This window comes from Psittacula echo (genome assembly GCF_963264785.1).
Source record: "Psittacula echo genome assembly, chromosome: 7".
In the NCBI taxonomy this organism is placed as follows: Eukaryota; Metazoa; Chordata; class Aves; order Psittaciformes; family Psittacidae; genus Psittacula; species Psittacula echo.
Window position 1 is genome coordinate 3,502,883 of NC_137740.1, and position 23,823 is coordinate 3,526,705.

Consider the following 23,823-nt stretch of genomic DNA (forward strand, 5'->3'; position numbering starts at 1 on the left):
TACTGCTGAACCCAGGACAAAAGCAAAGCTTACAAGAAAGAGTTTAATCAGGTTCTGTGTCTCATGTCTTTTCAAAAGCTTTATTTATTTATTTTCTTTGATTTCTTTGATGTATATTTATTGTTAGAGGTTGGACAGGTAATTAAACATTACAACACACCAGTACAAATAAGCAGCACTCTGTCATCTCTTCTTGGTATTAAATCCATGAGAAGTAAAAGTAGTTTTGCAGTTTGTCTGTAATTGGCACATTCTATTCACAGTTGTTTCACTCTTAAATTACAGTTTAAAACCATTTTCTGTATGGTTGCAAATGTTGAGATAAAAAAATCCGTACTGTACAAGGGTTAGGTAAGATACACAAGTCAATATGACTCAAGGTAACTGCAGAATTGAGGTCTTTGTCAGTCAACAGTTCCATGGCCATCCATCCACAAGCATGTCAATAGTCCTTCTGCTTTACAGTATCCTGCAGCTGAAGTTAAACAAATGTGAATGTGGTAGCGTGGTACTCCATTGGAGTTGCCCCACAGGCAGTTGTTCTCTATTTGAAAAGTGTTTTATTTCTTGGTCTTTCGTTTCATTTCTTAGTTAGGTGTGCTAAAAGATCGGAAAGGGATGGCTCTGACTCCGTTTCAGACAAGAAGAAAAGATCTCTTACTCATTTTAGTAGGCTTTGAAGCTTGGCTGTTAAGTAGTTCTTCAAAGTGTGGTATCTGAAAGACTGCTCAATGTGTGTGTACACATCTATAGCTGCGCAATACAGTGCTTCAATGGAGACTGGCCTGAGTTACACTGCTGAGAACTTGTCTGGAAATACACAGAACCCTAAAATGGGGAATTGCCCATCTGTCATTTGCTCGTGGAAACATTCCACAATAACATGAACCAAACATCAAATTTAGATACCTTCTGAAACAAGATTTCTTTTCTTCCCTATCGATTTATATCTAAATGTCCTCCAAAGCATTTTGCCAGCCCTTCATTTACTGAAACACTTTGTTCCCTTCTGCACAACCCAGAAACGAATGCAGCGGCCTGAAAACCCATTCCTCCAAGCAATAATATCTAATACACGAATAGGTGGTTGATTCCCAGGCATTAGAGTTTCGTCCAGTGGAGGTAAAAGCTCCATGAAAGTTACAGCACATTGACCCTGGGGCTCGAGTGAATGGGAATACTCACCAAACCTACTGTAAGACCATCACAAATGCCTCAGGTTTATGTATTGGAGAATACACCATACAGTGTATGGATTTAGACATGCATCTGTTATTAAACATAACATGAACTCCTTCGATGTAGGAATGTTCAGCGTGTATGTTCTGGATTTTAAATTACATTGGGTTGAGTAAAGTCAAAACTCTTTAGATCTGTTGGGTGTATCATTATTTTGGTTGACTTGAGCAAGTAGTATCTTCCTTTCTTAGGCTTCCAGTATAAGCCTTTCCTTCTGTCTAGTCTTCCTCTTGACCTTGGTGTGACGTATTTCCCATTCAGGTTGGTTTCCTCACATTCACTGTGCCACCAGCCTCCTAAGGAGAAATATTGTAATGTCAGTTGTGCTCTGACATACTGTGCTCAGCTCCTGTTTCAACACGAATCTTCCAGCAAAAGGGACAATTAATTACCCAGTCTACCCAAACGAAATGGTTCTTGTAGCTATACCCACTTACACTTGCAAGTTGAGGGCCAATACAAAGATGCTGTGCTCCCTGTTATTGCCTGCTTCACGTCAAAGTAGTGGTGCAGAGAAAACTGCACACACAAATGCTACCACTGAATTGGGACACTGAAGAAGTTAGCTCCATGCTTCCATGTTTCATGTGACCCTCTACAACTGGCTTTCTGATTTGCTGGTATTTGTCTCAGGTACAAATAGTTAAATCTCTGCATCCGCAAGAGGCTGAAATAAGCAAAAGAGCCTTAAGTAAGCAAATTCTGTTTTTTATCAGCTGGTGTCCTTAATCACAAGCTTAAATCATAAGCCCAGTTATGCTTGCAAAGGACTGGCAGCAACTCTGTGCTCAGAAAGAAAGTTTAGCACTTTGGAAGTCGTTGGCCATCTGTTTTATGGTCACTAGAGCCAAGTAATGTGCTCGACATTGTTTCAGACAATAACAATTTTCAAGCTTAGAATGACGTACAGAGTGTTTCTTGCATGAAGAGGATGTCTGGAGGGCAATTCTGTATTCTCTGGTTTAATCCTTTAATTGCGTTTTCAATTGTTTGCTTTTTGCTATAAACTGGCAAAGCATAAAAGCTTCAGAAAATCAAAGAGTTAGGGCTCCTTTAACCAGATTAGCTTTAAGGAGAAGTATCTTCAGCCTTGCATCTCTCTTGCTTTTTTGAGGGTGATTATACCGGGTGTACTTGACAAACAACTGAAATCTGCCTTTCAGTGGAAACTCATCATAGAACCCTAGAATGGTTTGGGTTGGAAGGGACCTTAAAGCTCATCCAGTTCCAACCCCCTGCCACAGGCAGGGACACCTTCCATTAGACCAGGTTACTCCAAGCCCCATCTAACCATCGCTCTTAACTTTTGGGTTATAGTCAAAATTAAGAGTCAAGTTTGTCTTCTGTTTTAATTGCAAGAAGGGATTAAACTACCCAGCCTAGATCTGCCACACCAGACCAGGCATCAGTGGAAGAACTGGTTTTTACTTCATAGCTTAGAATCTCATCCTGGGGTTTTATTTCAACTGGTGCTGCTAGTTCCGTTTCTGATGGTGATTGTTTGCGCAGCCTCACTATGCTGTAGGTTTACCTATCTATAAAATAGAAAGACGATGCTTCGTTGTAGGACCCTGCTGTCTGCCAACAAAAACAATCTTTTGCAAGTGGAAAGATGCTGCTGCCCTCTCTTTTCTGTATTTAAAGCCAGGCTAGTATCAGTAACTACCCACTAAAGCTTTCTACCCACAACCATGCTTCATATAGCAAAGCAGCTCCCATGTTAATATACCCAGCATACTGATACCTAGGTAGTTTTCTGGGCAGTTGAAGTCATTTGTGATGTTCGCTTCATGGTCTGCAGTTGAGAACCGCAGTTCTGTCTGCTCCGGCAGGGCATTGGGGATGCTCCCAAACATCCGTGAAAGCTGGAGGGTATAGTCTGTTTCGGGGCCTCTCAAGCTGAATGCATACTCGATGTAACGTTTATTATCTTTCCAGTCCTGCAGCTCAATCCGTAAGATGTAGTCTCCTTGTTTAGTAATGGAATAGGTCTTGTTGAGGCCGAGCCAGAATTCCTCTGCAGAGTCGTAAATAGATGCTGTTAATACGGGAGTAGACCTGGTTTTCAGATTTCTAACCCATACTTGAGCTGATTCACCTTTAGAATATCAATATATGAAAATATGTGTTCAAATCAGCTGTGGAATGTCAGAATTGAGAGATGTCAGAGGGAAGGATTAGGGGACAGAAGTCACCACGCAGACAGTTAGAAGGGAAGGGGTTATGTGCGAAACTTTCCCTAAAGCCCATATTGCTCACACTGCTGTTGAATTTGTTTTTGCAGATAACCTGTGGGTAGTAGGTGTGAAAATGTAGTATTTAAAGGGATTTATTCATTGCTTTAATTAAATCAATAATTTGAGTCTTGGGGACCGTTGATCTTTTCAGAGGTCTCCTGCTACATTCTTTCTGTTTACTTCTCCCTAATTGCACACCAGTGATCAATAAAGGCAAGAGATATAAATGAAGTGGAGCTTCTCTCTTAACTTTTCCACCTCTTATGAAACTCTAGCAGGGAGCTCAAGACAATTAAAACATGTGTAATTGCAACTGTGTGACGAATGAAGGAAATGACATACATAAAACCTAATTGTAATTGTTGTAGTTCTAAAGGCAGGAGCTGCAGAACTGAACCGAGGTTTTGATTACCCTTGTGTACGAAGTGAATTTAGCTTGAGCGTTTTCCTTTTGCTAGAATTCTCGATAATTGGTGTAATTAGTTTCATAAATTATATTCATTAAGTAGCTTATTATCAGTGCTGCAGGTATCAGTGCACGATGGGTAATTGCCACATATAGAAATAGTGTAGCTGAATGCTAGTTCTGTACATACAGGTGGCATTTAAAGCAATATAAGACAAGATGGTTGAGTAAAACACTCCCACAATTAACAGCTAAGGAGCAGCCTGTTGTATTTTAGCCTGTTGTATTTTATTGCCTCAGATTATGCAGCACAGAACTGAGTAGGACACAGCTGAGAGTGATGACACTGAAAAGATGTGGCTTCTTGTTGGTGTAGTATGTGGGAATTCATTGGAGACCAATCGAGCATTCAATATGGTCAAACTATGCAGGTGAAAGTCTCCCTCAGTTGTGAGCTACTGTCTCAAAATATGGGAAAGGCTGAGATAGGGCAGCTCCTTATTGTAAAAGAGGTGGAAGTAAGTCAGTATTGCTGCCCCCATTGGTGAGGTTTTGATCTTAGCTGTGCCTAGAAAGTCAAACTGTTGTCTAACCAAAAGTAGACTCATTGTATGAGAAAAATAGGGAAGATACCTTGGACAGGGAGGCTGTTGGGCAGCCTTTGGTGCTACAGGTTCTTCGGAGTTGATGATTAACAGGGAAACATGGGTGTTTCCTCACCCTATCCAGCCATGGAGGGGATTGGCCACTGCACAGAGACACTGGAGGTGTTTGTGCAGGGCAGCACACACAGCTTTAGGTGCTTTTGAGGTTGGAAAAGTTCCTGTGGGGGTTTTAAAGGGAAGCGGGATTGCCAAAAGGTTGAGAGAAGGCAGTGACAGCAACTTGCTGAGGTTTTGCACTTGTCTCTATTTTAAAGGCTCTGGGAAGTGCTTTTATAAATAGTAGAATATTGATGATTAAAATATCATTTAAGGCATTCTGGCTTTGATTTGGCAGAAGTTTCTTAACACATTTGGAAGTGCGTCTTTCAGAGTTTTACTGAGTTACATTCTCTGGTAAGCATTTTCTGGTGTCCTGATTAGGGAAACTGTTCAGGTTTGGGGTTTGGTTTTGCCTGCTTTCATGTGAACACATTTCAGTAAGAAGATTCAGCTTCTCAAATCAACTGATACAAAGAAAAGACACCAAAAAAAAGGCATTTTTACCATTGAGGTCACCAAAGCCGTTTGTGTAGGCATCCCAAGTTTGGTTGAAATCTAGTGATCCATCCACTCTCTTCTGGATTACAGTCCAGGAACTGCCTGCAAATGAGAAGGGGAAATAAGTCCCAAGCCTGGCTTAAGTGTTTAAAGCATTAGAGAGTAGATGGAAAGTAACTGAGAGCATCAGCTGCTGACCTACAGACTGCATCGCTGGGGTTGGCCTTATGTGAGCTCACTCTCTACCAGAGAAGAAGAAAATGGGTTTGCATTGAAGGTAGCTCTGTATGGATCCCACTTACTCTTCATTTTGCAAAAGACATGAGTGCACATGTACTGAGCTACACAGCCTTTAGACTGTGCAGAAAGAAGATGTTTGACTCACAGAATCATAGAATCCTGGAATGATTGGAGTTGGAACAGACCTTAAAGCTCATCCAGTTCCAACCCCCCTGCAATGGGCATGGACACCCTCCACTAGACCAGCTTGCTCAAAGCCTTGTCCAACCTGGCCTTGGCCTTATTAACTGGCCGTGAGTGTGCTCTTGGCTGCTCCAAATTTGAGGTAGAATGAGTTAGCTTAAATCTTCATGAAAGAAGTTCAAGTGGGAACAGCTGAGCAGAACATGCGGCTGTTGGAGCCCCTCTGGAGTCCTCTGCCACACTCATGGTAACTAAGCTCACTGGACCTTAAGCTGTCTTAACTGGGCTCCATTTGTTTGTTAGGGCTGAGAAACACAGACATAGAGAAAATGATAAGAAAGAGATATGAAAAGTTCCATACATTTGGTCGGATTGCCAGGCTCCCTTTACTGATAGTGCTTGACTGAAGCAAGGCAACTCCACAGAAGGTATGAAGTGTTGGAGGCTGTGTCCATGCTGAGGTTGCAGCAGGGTCTTTCTCCTAACCAGGTCATTACACTCTTGTTTTACCAGTTTCAGCAAATGTAATCAAAGGAGCTTTTTGCACAGGGCAATCCCATGTCTTTCTGTTTAAACATCCAGACAAACACATGGCCCTGCCATGGTTGCATCAGCGTGTTCCCAGGCTCTCCAGGTACCTGCGGCCAAGGGACCATGCAGGGAGGCTGGGCAGGACACGCACAGGGCAGCACTGTGTGGTGCTGCATTGCAGGGTGAAAAACCAGGAATAGTGAACTGACCAAGTGATGTATTATCTCTGGGTAGTGGCAAAAGGAACAGAGAAATGGGTTTCTTACAAAGATAGAGCTTGGGTTGGTGCTGTGACTTCTGGTCCGTGACAGTTCTGGGTATGTATGATACATATCTACTGACTCACCCAAACATGAGACAGGAATCCTGTCTCCAGGACTCACCTCTTTAGTTTGGTGTATCTTAAGTCTCAAGCAATGAGCTTTGTTAATGAAACAAATTTTTAATAAGGTATTTACTAATTACTGTTTGCTTTGATTTGGAAATCTATTCATGGTTGTGATATAATGGCATTTATAATTGCCATTTTCATTATCTACAGCTGAAGGGGCTTGGGTTTTTTAAATATACTTAATTTATATCACATGATTGAAAGTCCTTGCCTCTTTATAAACAAGAGGGGAAAATTAGACTGTATCTAGCACAGATGTCTTACCAAATTTCATTTCACAGTAGACATCGAAAGCTTCGGAGCCATTGGGCTTAATGGTGTAGACACCACTGGACCGCGTGCCGCTGTTGTACAGTGCAGTGCAGTCAGGAGCGGTACCTAGGGAAGCAAAGAGCAGACAATCACACATCTTGGTTTGGATGTGGGAAGTTGTCATCCAGCTTTGTAACTTCACAGGGTAGAGCCAAAGCAAAAACTTGAACCATCTTTCTGGTAATTTCATTTTACAGTAAATGTCATGAAATGGACAAACTGCTTTGGGCTTGGTGATACAGCTGCCAAGTTGTAGTAGGTTGGATGTACATTAGGCAAGGCTTCAATTTAGATAATTCTGGAAAGTTTATAAGAACTAAGACTAAACCCTGGCAAATGGTCTTTCCTGCCTCTTGTAATGTTCCCAATAAATACCATTCCCATTGCTGCAGTTCAAAAATGCCTTTGAACTTCAAAGAAAGCTCTTCCAAATCTTATAATTAGCCACTGTGAAGTAAATTAGTTCTCTGTTCATGCTCTCCAAGACAGGCATTGGCAGCATCAGAAGTGACCCTAAAAGCATAATCACAGCATGTGTTTACAGGAGGTGAGTGGAGGAGGAGGACTGAGGACAGGATTACTGCATTACTGGATGTTATTCTGTGTCACCCCAGAGATATACATGTATACTGGGGCTAAGCAGATGATGGCATTTTTCCCAAAGCAGGAACTCTAGCTCCTTCCCAGAGCACTGTATATAACTGAAGTCTTGCTTTTAGTCTTTGACTGTTAAAACCCAACACAAGATGTTCTCAGAGCATGCTGTAAATACAGTGTGTTGCACAGTCAAGGGAGAAGGTCTCACCATTGGATCTGTATGTTACAGCCGTGGCGTTGCGCGCAGGGACGGGGGTGTCCTCTGGTTCTGTGAGCTCCTCCACGAAGGAGTTCTCTGCGTGTTCCTGAAGCTCAATGTGGTTTAGCTGAAAGAACCATAATGACAGGCTGTTAATTTCCCAAGGCTCTGAGATGATGAGATTCATGCATCAAGCCAAACAATGTCCTGCAGAGAGTAATTTTTCCTTGTGAATGTAATCCTTTAGAACACCCAATTTACAACATAAAAATAACTTTAGGACCATACTGGTGGATTTCAGTCACACGAATGTCACTGCTCAAGCAAGGTAGGATTCATGAGGCGAGTAAATGACCCGTTCCCACGAGGTGCCCCTTAATGGGCAAACAGGTTTAACTTATTTCCTCAGGTGACATCACTTAGACAAATAATACCAACATCTAAAGAGCCCAGAGCCCACAGTTCCTTAGGCTGAAATGCATTTTCCTTTTATAGCCTTCTCTTAGGAATAAATTAAACATGAGCATGTCAGTTATACCCAGCGTTACGGTGACACATGTTGGACTGCAGAACGTGGCTCCCTATTGGAGTGAATATCAGGAAAGAAGAAAGAGGTAGAAGACCAATGGGAAAACAGTGATATGGTAGATAGAAAAGAAGTAGTCAGAAAACACTGTTGCTAGACAGTATTTCAGAGCTGTGTTCTTGGTCATCATGTGTTCTGGCCATAGCCCCTGGCTTGGCAGCACAGCAGTCTCTCACTCAAAAAGGTACCTGTGTGTGGTCAAAATTGCTCATACCCTCCTCTACACCTCCTAGCTGTGAACAAGAGGGAGGGCTGACCAGAATGAAGGACCAGAATGGTCAGGCCATTGACTCCTTAGGTGTTATGGGAGATGACAAATTCTGGAAAGAGAAAAAGATGGTTCTGGTACCTTGTCCTCCAGCTCCAGTATTTGGTTGTGCTGTCTGTCAAGTTCTATGTGCTGGTCTTCTACAACTTTGAGAAGCTGCTTGATGTCATTGTCCTGCTGCTCCACGAAAGCCTGAGGACAGGAGGAAGGTTGTGGTTAGAAGCAGCAGAAGACATTCACAGTGGTGCTGCCTCCATAACTTGTCATGGGGCCAGTTTTGAGAGGCACAAACCATTTAGCATTGCCTTTCCTTTTCCAAAGGCTTGCCTGCTTTGCCCCTTAAGGGATGAATTTCTTTGTCTCTGAAGCAAACACCCATTTTTTAAGACTAACTACTGGCAGCTTTGTAGAGCTTCTTTCTTGTTGTTTTTTTCCTTCAGTTTTCATGTCCAGAACAATTTTGTTCTGTGAAGTTGGCCCTTGATTCAAACTAGATCTATGCCACTGATCAAAAAAGGGAACAGTTCCCAGCTTTTAAGGTATTAGCTTGGGATTTGGTAGATCTGGATTCATCATTCTGCTTTGACACAAACATCCAGTATTTTCTCTCCCTTTTATACTTCTGCAAAATACAGTTAATACTTTGTTTTCCATAGGAAGCCTTATACCCCACTAAATACTTGCATCTATTGACATTAAGCCTGCTAACACTTGCAAGGTTCTTTGTCCTGGAGGTCATAAAGGTACTATAGATGTCCCTCTTTAAAGGTTTAAACTTCTTGCTTTTATACTAAGCAGACCGTTCTAGTGCATTGATTTGCAATGAGGTGATGACACACAAACCTATGGGCTTGGAAATCACATCATTTTCCTGATTGCAAAAATTTTTTACCATTATTATCACAGAATTTCTTTAAAGTGACTTGCAAAAAATAGTGGAAAAGGTAGAGAGAGCTGTTATTGCACAGGTTTCTCACTGGGGAGTTTTGCTGCAAAATAAACAATATGTCAGATGAAGACACTGATTCTCATAAGATTATTGCAGTGATTTATTTCTCAAAATACACAGTAGTACTACAGTGAAGAGGAAGATAAAACATGAGCTTCTATTGCATAACTCCCACTAATAGCATTACAGTTTACTTTGGCTTCGGGTGGCAGGGGCTTTCACAACTCTACTTACTTTGAGTGAAGAAATTTCCTTTGTCTCCTCCATTGAAGACTGGGTAACAGCCAGTTTAGTGACTTTGTCTTCCAGTCCCCATACTTTCTCTTGCAGCTGGATTTTGTTTTGTATGAGGTCTTCAATCTTCGAATTCATCTCCTGGGAGAGATTCTTTATCTCTTCATTGTTGATTTGCAGTCTGGCCGTAGTTTGTCTGAGCTGTTCTTCTTCTTCTTTGATTTCACTCGTTTGCAGTGAGAGCTCATAAAAGGACCTATCAAAAAGGTAAAGCTTTTCAAAGATGTCATTCATCTGCCCCTTTGTCTTATGGACAAAGTCTTTAAGACCGTGCCCAAGCTCGAGAAGTCCATTGGCTAAGATTCGAACATCATCTAACATGGCAAATCTTGATCTCGTCTCGGGAGATAAAGCAGGATCAAAGGAGGAAGAATCCTTTTCAGCTCCAGCTGAAAGAGCAAGTGGGGCAATGAATAGAAAGACTAGAACGATGTTCATCTTTTCTGCTCCTGGTACTCTTTGGTTGTTCAGGATGCAGAGACTTTTCCTGCTAAGAGTTTTTGCTGTGTGACTGTTCTGGGTTGAAGAATTTGATCTATTTATACACCTCTTCATTTCAGAAGAGGCAGACCAATGGGTTGATCATTAAACTGTGTGTATTTGAACGAATGTAACCCCTCTCGAATGCAAGTTGATATCTGGGAAGATAAAACTGAGAGACGGGCATGTTGCTGATTAAGGTGGTTCTGAACTTTTCCATCTGCCAGACCTTCTGTTATAAAACGTTACTGATGGCATAGTGTTTTTCACACAATGCTTTTTAATAGACTAATTTTGAGTCATAATCTTGATAAGGGCCTGAATTGCTTCTTGTTTGTGTTGTATGATTCCTTTTATTGCCTTGGGAGCATAAAAGGATTTACCATACTTAAGAGCACTGGATGCTGTATTTCAGCTTGTGCAGCTCCTTGATAAGCTGTGGAAGGGCAGAATATTCCCAGATGATTCACACAACTTGATTCGCATCTTGTGCCATTTTCTGATGTAACTCATTGTGCTGCAGTGGATTTACTTGTCATCTAGTTCAGATTAAGTGAGAAAGAGGGAATTAGGTCCAGAGATTGCCTGGATGTGATTCCACTATGTTAAGGTTTGTGCAGTAATTTACACCATATAAAACTTATTTTTTAAGAGCTGCTTTCCAGAGGTGGGTGAGATAAATAATACCTCACATTTTTCACCTTACCATTCTTCTTGCTGTTTAAGATTCACACTACATAAAGCAAGCCCACAAGTAATCTGTAGTAAATGTTCTGCTCTGCAGTGGTTCTGCTCTGCAGTGGGTCTCTGCAAGGAAGCATGTGTGTTTTTCAAGCAGTATTGCAGTATGGATGAAAAGTATTTTTCTTTCTGGAATCACCCATAGCAATCCAAAAAACCAAAATCAATCCCTGCATAATATAGTCTGTACTGTGGAGAGTTTTCAGGGTTTTGCCGGATTCTTCTACAGTTAGTAATTCTTCCCCTGGACTCGTTGTTGATGTACATATGCACATGAGATGTGGAAGCATCAAGAGGAAAATAATTGAAGTTGTTATACTGTGTCTCAAAGGGTTGATAATACACAGGTAACTCCCCATCCTTAATTAAATAATGTGAAAGTTCTTTAGATCTCCAGTTATTGATGGAGAATATTTTGTACCAGGATGATTAATATCAGACTTAGCAAAGTATCTGCATAAAGCATGGGAAAACAAGCAGGAGAGTGTTGCACATCAGGCCCTGCACTGGGGAGAACAGAGACAACCTGCTGGCATAGAGTGGAAGCAAATGTGGGAATTGTCCTTCAGTACAAGCATTAATCACCATTCTGTACCAGGGAGCAGCACTGCATTTTCATAACCTAAAGGTGCAGCTCTGCCCCATAAAATAAACAATGCAGTAATTTCTCATCTTGCAGTGTTTCCAGTGCAGCAGACAGCTTTGAGGTCCTTGTACACTGCTGAGGCCAAGTACCGAGAATTGTCTTGTGGGGAATGCTGATGACACTAAGCTGGGAGGAGTGGCTGACACGCCAGAAGGCTGTGCTGCCATCCAGCGGGACCTGGACAGGCTGGAGAGTTGGGCAGGGAGTAACTTGATGAAATATAACAAGGGAAAGTGTAGAGTCCTGCATCTGGGCAGGAACAACCCCAGGTTCCAGTATAGGTTGGGGAACGACCTGTTAGAGAGTAGTGTAGGGGAGAGGGACCTGGGGGTCCTAGTGGATGGCAGGATGACCATGAGCCAACACTGTGCCCTTGTGGCCAAGAAGGCCAATGGCATCCTGGGGTGTATTAGAAGGGGGGTGGTCAGTAGGTCGAGAGAGGTCCTCCTTCCCCTCTACTCTGCCCTGGTGAGACCGCATCTGGAATATTGTGTCCAGTTCTGGGCCCCTCAGTTCAAGAAGGACAGGGACCTGCTGGAGAGAGTCCAGCGCAGGGCAACTAAGATGATGAAGGGAGTGGAGCATCTCCCTTATGAGGAAAGGCTGAGGAAGCTGGGTCTCTATAGTTTGGAGAAGAGGAGACTGAGGGGGGACCTTATTAGTGTATATAAACATATAAAGGGGAAGTGTCATGAGGATGGAGCCAGGCTCTTCTCAATGGCAAACAATGATAGGACAAGGGGTAATGGGTACAAACTGGAACACAAGAGGTCCCACTTAAACTTGAGAAGAAACTTCTTCTCAGTGAGGGTGACAGAACACTGGAACAGGCTGCCCAGGGAGGTTGTGGAGTCTCCTTCTCTGGAAACATTCAAAACCCGCCTGGACACATTCCTATGTAACCTTATCTAGGTGTTCCTGCTCTGGCAGGGGGATTGGACTAGATGATCTTTTGAGGTCCCTTCCAATCTCTAACATACTGTGATACTGTGAATAAACTTGTGAAGGCAAAGGGATAAGTAAGATTTCCCTTTTTCTGCTCAATTTCGGATGTTTGTGAAATCACGGCATCATGAAGGCTGTGACCAATCAGGGATTGCCTCTCAAACATAACTCTAAAACACTTGAGCAAAGCAGCAAAGTGCTGATCCAGAAATCCCTGAGCACTGAGAGGTCTGAGGATTCTGGCCCAGGATCCCAGCTCTGGCTGCACTATGCAAAGAGTCAGGGAACGGGAGGTCAAGGATGGCTCTGGGCTCTGTGCATGGGGCTGCCAAGGATTGAGCAGGCTTTGCCTCAGTTGGTTTGCAGGTTGTTGTTAAGCAGCTCTTCAGCTAGTTTAGCTGGACAATCCTTTTGCCTATCAGGATGAACTGAAGATTGATGAAGCGGCCTGAGATATGTGCAAACACATTCAGATACTGCAGTGCTCACCTGCTTCTGTTCAGTTCTCTGCACTGTGGATTAGATCAGGTCAGAAATGTGCACACGTAAGATACAGGAAGAATGGCTCTTGCCAGGTAAATGCCTGTCGGGCTCTCTGTTGATGGCTCTTTTAAAGCCACTGTTAGCTGAGTCTAGCCTGTATCTGCTCACTGTTGGCAGAACAAATGGTAGAGAAGAATGATTTGCTTAATGACTTGTTTGAGCCTGGAAGCTATAGGCAAGCAAGGAGTTTGGTTATGAGCTGTTCATTATAGTGCCTGTGCATCCATTTGCTATCATTTATTTTGCACTGCATATTTGGTGCAATGATGAAATCGTGGTAGCCCCTTCATTTCTTAAGTAGCACAGGCCAGTCACTGGAAACTGGCTGGTTGAACACACTCAGAATGTAAGTGCCAAGAGGTGAGTGAAGTGCTGAGATATCTTGAGCAGCAGGAGCAAAGTTTTTTTGTGTGGAGAAATGAGAGGGAGTTAGGACTGTGCATGTTTGTCTTCTCTGATGCTTAGAGATACAGCAGCCCACAACCACCAGTGACTGTGCTTGGGTTTCTCACAGGTTGAAAGTTGTGCACTTGCTTACCTGTGTTATTCTGTGTTGGGAGTTTAGATTCAGGTTTACTATGGTTGATGCTGCTTATTCAGTGGCTAAGTATTATGTTGATGTTGGCCAGTGAGGAGTCTGCTGTATTCCTAAATCAGGTGCTTCTCAGCAGTATTGAGATGAGGTGGGTAGCTGTGTTATCAAATGGAACTAAGCAAAACTATTCTAGTATATCTATTTATTTTATTTTATTATTCTAGTATATCTAGTGATGCAGTTGGGAAGCTCAGCCTGCATAGAGTCATAGAATTAAACAGGGACTTCTGCTAAGATGAAACACAGTTTAGTCTTTTTGTTCCTGCCTTTTTATCAGCCTTTTATTTTAACTCCACGTGCAAAAGTCTGGTAACCATTGTATTAATTCTTAATTTTATTGTGATCATGATTAATTCTTGTATCTGCATGGCATAGGGCTTTATTCCAGAGATCTACCTGTGACAGCGTTGACTGCTTTCCCTAGGGATGTCCATTAGAAGCTGTTCAGTGGCTTTCATGCCCTATTAAAATGTGCATTTTTTTTCAGATTAGTTTCTAAAGAAACTCATCAAATCGCTGTTTATGCAACCTACTAAAAATCCATTAAGAAAAAAGTGTTAGAGCAATTAGGATTATTCATGGGACAGTGGTCATCCTGGAGTGTTTGCACTGGGTCATCTTTCCGCAGCATTTGGTAATATCAATGGGAATGTAATGAAGAGCTGTTCACATGAGTTGAAAACAAAAGGCATGTGCAGCATCTGCACAGCATTTACAGCACTTACACTGTACCTTTGTGAGGAGTTGTTAGGGTTCTTGACGCTTCAACTCTGACAGGTTTGGTACTTTCTACTTTGAATGGTAGACCGAGATACATAATACCTGATAACCCTATCAAACACTTGCAGTGTTTAAAAGAGGTAAGCAATAAGCCTGTGCTATTGAAGGATTTGTGTTTTCTGTAGGGAAACTCAATGGAGTTTCACTTCAGGTATGGTTTTCATCTGGGCCTGGCACTACTCTATAATAGCAAGCAGCACCCAGCCGCTGGTATATGATTTTGGACTGCAAAACTTGAAGGACTGGTTGCAAAATCAGAAAAAAGTGTAGACTTTCTATAATCTACTTCAGAGTGTTTGAATGGCTTCGGTTTTACAGGATTTTAAATGAATAATTTTCTGTTGTTTTATCTATTTCTTATATTTCCATATTAATGGCAGTGCCAATAAAGTCAGGCAGCGATAAGCTCACTCCAAAATGCCACCCTTAGATGTCACAGCAGTCACAGAGCCCATAAGCAAAGCAGGACGCAGGAAAGCAGAGGGGAGACAACCTTCTGGTATGATTAAACCATAAGATTCAGGGGCTGTTGAAACCCTGAGGGAGAATCCTGCCTCAGGGAGCTGTTAGCCCAGTCAAGAGAAGATGTATGTAACAAACATGATCCTGAAGATCTTTCCTGCACTTGGGTGACCCAGATTAAATGGGCTTTAAATGATTTTTATAGTAGGAATAAAGCAAAGAAAAAGGTCTCTGGGTTTTACTGAAAAGGGAAATTCTCCTAATAGTTAGACTTTGCCTCCAAGAATTAGGATCAGCTCTTAATGTTTTAACACCTTTATGAAGGAGTCTGCAAAATGGCTGCAATCACGTTATATAAATATTTAGAGGAGGGCCTGGTGCCGTTATTTCCATGGCTTGGGAAGCCTTTGCACTTTAACAATTCATTTTATGAAAGTAAAAGCACTTTTGAGATCTGTTTGAGATAATAGGATAAGCTTTGCATACATTTTGCATAGCATTTTAATAAAAGCTCCAGACACAAGGCCTTGGGTTTAAAGCTTCTGGCTGAAACTTTTATTGATAAAAATCTGTGACTCTGTATCATCAAGATGTAGCTGTTACCTGGAAGCATAAGGACCAGTGGTCCTTTAGTTGAATTGGTATATGCTTAGTATGGTTGTTGGCATTGCAGTGTTATTGTCATGGTCAATCCCTTCTTCTCACTTTATCCCTTCTATAGAGAATTGAACACTGTGATATGAGACCTACGCATGGTGTTTGGCCCACCAGAAAGTTGCTCTCTCCTCTTGCTTCCTACTGCTTGTTAATAATACACATCTGGGGCTGTCTTCTCTTGATTTATGAAGACAGCATTCAGTGCCGTACCACTTACTTTGTGTGCTTGCAGCCCAGAAACCAACCATATCCTGGGCTGCATCAAGAGGAGCGTGACCAGCAGGTCGAAGGAGGTGATCCTGCCCCTCTACTCTGCTCTTGTGAGACCTCACTTGGAGCATTGTGTGCAGTTCTGGTGTCCTCAACATAAAAAGGAGATGGAACTGTTGGAACAAGTCCAGAGGAGGCCACGAGGATGATCAGGGGCTGGAGCACCTCCTGTATGGAGACAGGCTGAGAAAGTTGGGGCTGTTCAGCCTGGAGAAGAGAAGCTGCGTGGAGGCCTCAGAGCAGCTTCCAGTATCTGAAGGGGGCCTACAAGGATGCTGGGGATGGACTCTTCATTAGGGACTGTAGTGACAGGACAAGGGGTAACGGGTTCAAACTGAAACAGGGGAAGTTTAGATTGGATCTAAGGAAGAAATTCTTTACTGAGAGGGTGGTGAGGCACTGGAATGGGTTGCCCAGGGAGGTTGTGAATGCTCCATCCCTGGCGGTGTTCAAGGCCAGGTTGGACAGAGCCTTGGGTGACCTGGTTTAGTGTGAGGTGTCCCTGCCCATGGCAGGGGGGTTAGAACTGGATGATCTTAAGGTCCTTTCCATCCCAAACTATTCTATGATTCGATGATAAGCAACATGAGCTTTTTCCTAATGAAATGTCACAGAATCACAGAATATTAGGAAATGGAAGGGACCTCAAAAGATCATCCAGTCCAATCCCCCTGCCGGAGCAGGAACACCTAGATGAGGTTACACAGGCATGTGTCCAGGCGGGTTTTGAATGTCTCCAGAGAAGGAGACTCCACAATCCCCCTGGGCAGCCTGTTCCAGTGTTCTGTCACCCGCACTGAGAAGAAGTTTCTTCTCAAGTTTAAGTGGAACCTCTTGTGCTCCAGTTTGAGCCCACTACCCCTTGTCTTACCATTGGTTGTCACTGAGAAGAGCCTGGCTCCATCCTCGTGACACTCACCCTTTATATATTTATAAACGTTAATGAGGTCACCCCTCAGTCTCCTCTTTTCCAAACTATAGAGACCCAGCTCCCTCAGCCTTTCCTCATAAGGGAGATGCTCCACTCCCTTCATCATCTTTGTAGCCCTGTGTTGGACTTCCCCTTCTTGAACTGAGGGGCCCAGAACTGGACACAATATTCCAGATGCGGTCTCACCAGGGCAGAGTAGAGAGGAAGGAGAAACCTCTCTTGACCTACTGACCACCCCCCTTCTAATACACCCCAGGATGCCATTGGCCTTCCTGGCCACAAGGGCACAGTGCTGGCTCATGGTCATCCTCCTATCCACCAGGACCCCCAGGTCCCTTTCCCCTACACTGCTCTCTAATGTCCTCTGAGCCTTTCACATGACAAAAGCTTGAAGGGCAGTGGATGGGGGAACAGCCTGTACATTTTGCTGTTACGAATGCAGCTAAAGCCCTGCCTGATGTATAACATCAGCTGTAACTTCTGCTTCTGTAGGTCTCTTTCTAAAGTGGCATCACACTAGTGAAATGTCTCCTTTGCTTCCAGCAGGCAAGCCCTAGCAGGAGAGGTGGCAGGAGAACTGCAAGCTTGGTTTAGGTTCATCTCTGCTATTGAGCATAAATCAGTCCTAAGACTGCCTTTAATATAGTGATCCTGTAGCCTGGCTTCACAAATACATTAAGTCCTTCTCTTAAGCACTAATAATACTTAATAAAAGTTTTATGAGCAATGTACATTTTAAAGTAAATTTTCATATCCATTTTCATTTTAAAAAGGACATCAAGGAGCAAATGTATTCATGGCAGTAATTTAGTAGAGTCACAGAAATGGCACAGGCCCCCTCTGAAATAGTAAGAGCGCATTGATTACCCAAAGCGACCAATAGGGATGGGATTCAAAACTTAATTCACCATGAAGGACTTGAAAGGGAAGACATTCCCACATGCTAGCTAAGCGTATTCCTGTGCCTGGAGGGATGGAAAAGAGCCTGGCTTCATAAGGCTGTCTTGTGTAGCTGTCTGGAGCTGTACAGCTGGGCTGCTCTATGTAGGTGCTGACCTTTTTTCTTGGGAGACTCGTAGAGGATTCCTTGGGACCAGCATTATCATAGAATCATGGAATGGTTTGTGTTGGAAGGGACCTTAAAGCTCATCCAGCTCCAACCCCTGCCACGGGCAGGGACACCTTCCACTAGAGCAGCTTGCTCCAAGCCCCTGTGTCCAACCTGGCCTTGAACACTGCCAGGGATGGGGCAGCCACAGCTTCTCTGGGCACCCTGTGCCAGCGCCTCAGCACCCTCACAGGGAAGAGCTTCTGCCTAAGAGCTCATCTCAGTCCATGTCATTTCCAACAGCTTAGGACAGCTCAGCTTTCCAGCCTGTCCTGCAGGAGAGTGACCTGCTGCTCGCCCAGCACAGGAGCATTGGGTACCCTAAAAAGGCACCAGATACCCTCAAGGAGCAACCAAATTCCTGCCTTTCTGGCACTCAAACCCAGTCTTTGTTTTCAGTCTGCTGTTGCCAGCACTCTGTAGCAGCTTTATTGTGCTTAAAATGTTGTCCTGCTGTGCTCCTCACTTCAGTTTTCTGTGCCCATCTGTTGTCTGTTGTCTCTCTGGGACCAGGAATGGTTGGAAACAACTTACAAATTGTGTTCAGATTCACTGAATAGTCCCTGGAGGGTGATAGAGGGGAAAGGAACTTCTTTTTCCTACTCCTTACAAGGTACAAGGCTTGTTACGGAGCTGGTTGCTTCAGTGTTTGAGCAAAACACAGTATGCCAGTCTCTTACGCCTAACAGAGGCAATACAGTAACATAAAGCTCTCACACAACCATTGGGCTGCCAGGTAGCCTGAGGTGAGCATCCCTTTTGGTTCCTCTTTTTGGTGCTGTAGGAGCCAGGGTATCCGAGGGGGAATGGTGCTGGTCTGGTGAGCAAGGCTGTGTGGGAGATGGATTGGAGATTTCCAGGCTGACTTTTCAAAGACATGCAATAGTTCATACACTTCTACTTGTTTTGGGGCAAAAGAAGGTGTATTGCCTTTGAATAACGGTCTGTTGAGTGGAATGGTTCAGGTGCTTGTCTTTTTTGTCTTTAAAAGAACATACAAGGGACTTTCTGCAGGTACCTATTACTTGCCCATACACAGGTGGGGGCTTGTAGTGGACAGTTTTGCTGTCAGTGTGTGAATCCAACCTGCACTTTGTGGGCAGCGATGCAGCAGGGCTAAAAGGATGGAAGACACTGCAGAATTTGCATCTTGCCACTGTTGTGTTTCAAGCAATCGTAGACTTGGAGACACGGAGCTGGAAGGGGCCTCCAAAATGTGCCCTTTCCCTCGGGAAGGAAGAAGTTGTCTGTAAACCTATGAGGAGGGGTGTCTGCCTCACCTGTCCTTGAAAACTACCATAGGTGTTCACCATTAAATGTGAGTCATTGCAAGGATTGCATATCCACTAAAGCTACAGGTATCCGTTTAGTTTAATCTGCTTCCAGAGGAGAGGTGTAATCTCAAGTCATCACGATGCGAGGAGATTTTAAAAGGAAGAAAAGGACAGGTCACAACAGGGAAGGGATTTAACAGGAACCAGCCACTCTATGTTGAGCAAATAAACACTTCAGTGCTCTTCTATTCATGGGTTTTCTTTCCACTTGAACTTCTTAGATTGCAGAATCACCGGTGGATTAGTAGATGTATTTTTCAAGTACCCTTATGAACAGGAACTATTTCACAATATGATGGCAGTAAAAATACTATGACTTTTGATGTCTAAAGGAAAGGGTCATTACCAAATTGCTTGTGTGGGTCTGCACTTATATTGAAGAGAAGACCACCTGGCTAATGGAAAATGTCAGACCCTTCACTTTGTTTCCGTAGAGGTTTAAGTAGCAGCATTAATAAAGGTGTGAATGCTCTCATTCTCACACGGGGATGCTCACTCAATGCCTTTGTTTCTTGCAGGAATCTGCTTTATGTCTATCCCCAGAGCCTTAACTTTGCCAACCGCCAAGGATCTGCCAGGAATATCACTGTAAAAGTCCAGTTCATGTATGGAGAGGACCCAAGCAATGCTATGCCGGTGGGTGAAGTACTTTGTGCTCTATGGGAATGCTGCATCCCAATACGGCAGAGTACACATTGCAGTCGTAAAATCCCTATGTTAAAGAAATACATGGTTATTTTGAAAGACATTTGAAAATCCACGTTCAGAGGAATATGAAATGACAGTATTTCAGAACAGAGTTCCTTTGTACAGAGTTTGCAAAGTAACAATGTAGTAGCTAATATTTTAACTTAAGATGTTTGCAGTGGACATCCTTGTGTTTGGAGCAGCATCTTCACTTCCATGACAAAAAAGTTAGAGGTAATAGTTATCCTTGAGTTCAGGGCCAGAAGTGATCAGCACTTGGTGAAGATCTGCATAGGAGTGGTTCCATTTATCAGTTCTTCATCCATATCTGTGTGCCTGGGTAACTGGGATTACCAAAGTTGTGAACTCTTCAGTGACAAAGTAAAATGTTGCATAGAAGTGATGGAGCACAAGCAGATGTAACTGTCCAGAGCTGCACAGACAAGTGAATGGAGCCATAAATGTCTCTGTGGGATTATGGAATAAATTACTGGTTTTACAAGGGGATTTCTATGGGTTTCTTTCTGTTTTGCAGGTCATCTTTGGCAAGTCTAGCTGTCCTGAGTTTTCCAAAGAAGCTTACACAGCTGTAGTGTATCACAACAGGTAAAACACATGGCACCTTGAGGAAGGACGTGACCCCGTATGGGTAGTGTGATTCCACCCGAAGGAAGTTTTACCAATGTGAAAGTGGAGTAACTCCCTAGTGACTCTGTTAATTATTTAACAGTGACTATCTGGGTAGCACTGACAACAACTGCAGTGTCAGTTGATTCTCTTGTTAGGGTTTTGCCATGAATAGGAGCCAGAGTCTTTGCTCTGGTACAAATCACCATTGTGTCAGAGCTGTGATCCCAAGCACGTAGCCCAACTCAGCAGATGCTCTAAGTATAACCTTCAAGTTAGTAGTCACAAAGATTTACGTTATAAACTCATGTTAGCGTGGGCTTTGTTATTGTGTTGGAACCTTTTAGACTTAGGTTACAAATTGGAAGCATTTGGTCTGGAAAATAATTTCACGGGGCAAAGAGTGCTGGATCTGGCTTTGTCATGTTGACAGTCTGTGTAGCTGAACCAGGGAGAGATGAACCAGGGAGAGAATCCTGTCCTGCAGGCTGAGGGTTGTGGCAGTGCCTGTGTGGGGTGGGGGCTGCAACTTTTGGGGACTGTAACTGCATATACAAGGTTTTTCCAGCCCTTGATGATCAGAAAGTGAAGCTTTTATCCCTTGGGATAGTCCATATACTTCCTTCCCCCAAGATATTCAAACCCAAAGGATTCCATCTTGAGCATAAGATAGTAAAACACACTGTTTGTATTGATGGTGACTCAGTTAAGGGTCTGGTCTCTGCGCAGATCGCCTGATTTTCATGAGGAAATCAAGATTAAGCTTCCAGCCACTTTAACCGATCACCACCACCTGCTTTTTACTTTCTACCATGTGAGTTGCCAGCAAAAACAAAACACTCCCCTGGAGACTCCAGTTGGATACACCGTGAGTATCTTTCAGTCTTGGTTTCTCAGCACAGGACATGTTCATAGTGCATGTGTTTGCAGTTTGTTTAACATCACTGTCAGCTCATACACCATTATAGAGTTTGAGAATTTGACAGTCAAGCCTGCCATATTCAAGAATGCCTTAAGAAGTGTGTGTTTTTTTGTTCTTTCTTTTGCTAATTCCTTCTCATTGAAGTGGATACCAATGCTCCAAAATGGACGGTTAAAGACTGGTCAGTTCTGCCTACCTGTGTCATTGGAGAAACCACCGCAGGCTTATTCAGTGCTTTCTCCAGAGGTGAGTTGTTCAAGTGCCTTAGCTCTGCTTTTTGTCACATCCTCTCTCATCTAGCGATAGGGCAAGGGGGAGTGGGTTGGAACTGGATGAGCTTTAAGGTCCCTTCCAACCCAGGATTCTATGATCTTTCTTTAACCTGCAGGTTCCACTCCCTGGGATGAAGTGGGTGGATAATCACAAAGGGGTTTTCAATGTAGAAGTTGTTGCTGTATCATCCCTCCACACTCAGGTAAACGATAAGAGCAGTCATTGTAATAGAGTTTGATAGTCTTTGATAGTCTTGTGACTGTTGAAATGCTATCAGAGTTGATACTGTGGAGAGTTTAATAATCACCTGTAGTGAAATTACAATCTCATTTTCAGTTCTGAGCCAGCAGACCTGTTACTCCACATTCTGCTGTGAGTATATTCAAGTGCTGCGTAAGAGTCTGAGCACTTTGGCCTTTATTCACAGGGGGTGAATGGCCAACTGTGTTTTCAGACCTCAGACTGTTGTGTTTAATACAACAGGTCTAACATACAGTCCAGACATACGATGTTTTCCTGTTTTCCCTTTCCCCCTCTGTCTCTTTTGTTTCTCCATGTATTTTTCATCTTGTCTTTGATCTGCAAAGGAAAATGGCAATCATTTTGACTAATCATTTCAACTTTGTTTTATTAATTCCCAGTGTGTCATTTTGATGGGGTTTTTGGTGTATTTTATTTGTGCTGTAAGTAGTAACATGATTTTAGTGCATTTTTGGCTGTTTTAACAAGGATGCAAAGTCTGCGGGTCCTCTAGTTTTGCCCTGACAACTTCTGAACTATTTCAGTTGAATAAGACATATAGGCAGAGGTCTCAAAGGTGTTGAGTTTCTGTTAATCCTGTGAGATTAAAGTCAGATAGAAAAATGAGGGAGAGACTCGGTCCATGAGGTCCAAATCCATAGGAAGCAGAGTTACTTTTGAAGCTTCTTGCTGATTATTGGGGTTTTTTCCCTGTCTGTAGGACCCTTATCTGGACAAGTTCTTTGCACTTGTCCATGCTCTGGATGAGCACATGTTCCCTGTGCGAATAGGAGACATGAGAATTATGGAAAACAACCTGGAAAATGAACTGAAGAGCAGCATTTCAGCTTTAAATTCCTCTCAACTGGAGCCGGTAGTGCGATTTCTTCATCTCCTGCTTGACAAACTGATTCTTCTGGTAGTAAGACCTCCTGTCATTGCAGGCCAAATAGGTATTCTATTTAAGTTTTATAGAGAATTATATAGCTGAAAGTTTGACACTTCCAATTTTATCATATTTATGCAGAAATAAAAAAGCCCATTTTTATGCTTTATTTTAGTGCCACTAATATACCATGTGTCTTCCAAATAAAACGTGCTGGCACCCAGATGAGTAGTGATATACACAGAAGCAATATGTAATACAAAGGTTTCCAAGAATGACTAGTAATTTGGCATCCAAGTTGAGACACCAAAAAGGGGCCTGACTTTCATGAGTTGGATGCTCAGCAGTTTCTTAGCACTGCAGCCTGTTGAGGTGTCTCCATACTGACATTCAGAAACCAAGGATTTTGACCTTCCTGGTCAGCTTGGAAATCTTGAAGTAGGTAAGATAAGAAGATAGAGATACTGCACGTTCCCGAAGCTACTGTGGATCTGATACTGTCAGCATGAATAATCCTTCTTTGTGCTCCCTGTTATGGGCTGTGCTGTGACAGTACAAAAAATCTCAAGTGGAAGTCAGGATTAGATCCTTAGTATCTAAAATAGTAGCTTTTTTTGTAGGAAACTTGAGTTTGGACATGGTGGAATATAGATATCTAAGACTGCTTTAAAAATAGCAATCGTTTAATCTTTAATTGTTCTGTATTGGTTTAGTTTGTCTGTATGGAGCATCGAGGGCATTCATGCGTAGTCTATAAAAGCCTAATATTTACAGTCTCCAGCTGCTGTCTGCTTCATCCCTAATTTGTTTAGAATATTGTGTAGATTTCTGTGCTCTTCTTTAGAACAGATTTTTTTTTTTCCAGAAGCAGAATGGAATTGTTCTGTTGGATACAGTTTGTATCTTGGCTAAGGCTTAAATGGAGGAAACAATTAACCGAGAAAAGCACAATAAACATCCAAGGGATATTATCCATCAGTTAAACAAGGACTTGATCTTGTTACCATTGCAGTTGATGACCAAAGTTGGGTTGATTCCAGAAATCAGGCCTAATTTCGTTAA

At 42.8% G+C, this 23,823-nt stretch overlaps 2 protein-coding genes across 8 annotated transcripts in view; one reads left to right on the plus strand and one right to left on the minus strand.

Annotated features, from left to right (window-relative positions):
* Positions 1-23,823, plus strand: part of DOCK7 (dedicator of cytokinesis 7) — a gene marked incomplete at both ends in the record, with an annotated part of 112,629 nt that overhangs the window by 44,740 nt on the left and 44,066 nt on the right. For all 7 annotated transcript variants that reach the window (XM_080623345.1, XM_080623347.1, XM_080623346.1 and 4 more), the window contains 6 exons: positions 19,645-19,762; positions 20,349-20,419; positions 21,170-21,308; positions 21,507-21,608; positions 21,751-21,837; positions 22,597-22,828. In XM_080623345.1, coding sequence (XP_080479471.1) covers positions 19,645-19,762; positions 20,349-20,419; positions 21,170-21,308; positions 21,507-21,608; positions 21,751-21,837; positions 22,597-22,828 — 749 coding nt within the window. The remainder of the gene's footprint in view (positions 1-19,644; positions 19,763-20,348; positions 20,420-21,169; positions 21,309-21,506; positions 21,609-21,750; positions 21,838-22,596; positions 22,829-23,823) is intronic.
* On the minus strand, positions 1,333-10,072 carry ANGPTL3 (angiopoietin like 3; the record flags this gene model as incomplete). The annotated part of the gene is made up of 7 exons (XM_080623223.1): positions 1,333-1,535; positions 2,984-3,256; positions 5,091-5,186; positions 6,694-6,807; positions 7,547-7,664; positions 8,473-8,583; positions 9,575-10,072. The coding sequence occupies 7 exons, from the start codon at positions 10,070-10,072 to the stop codon at positions 1,333-1,335; spliced, it is 1,413 nt and encodes a 470-aa protein (XP_080479349.1).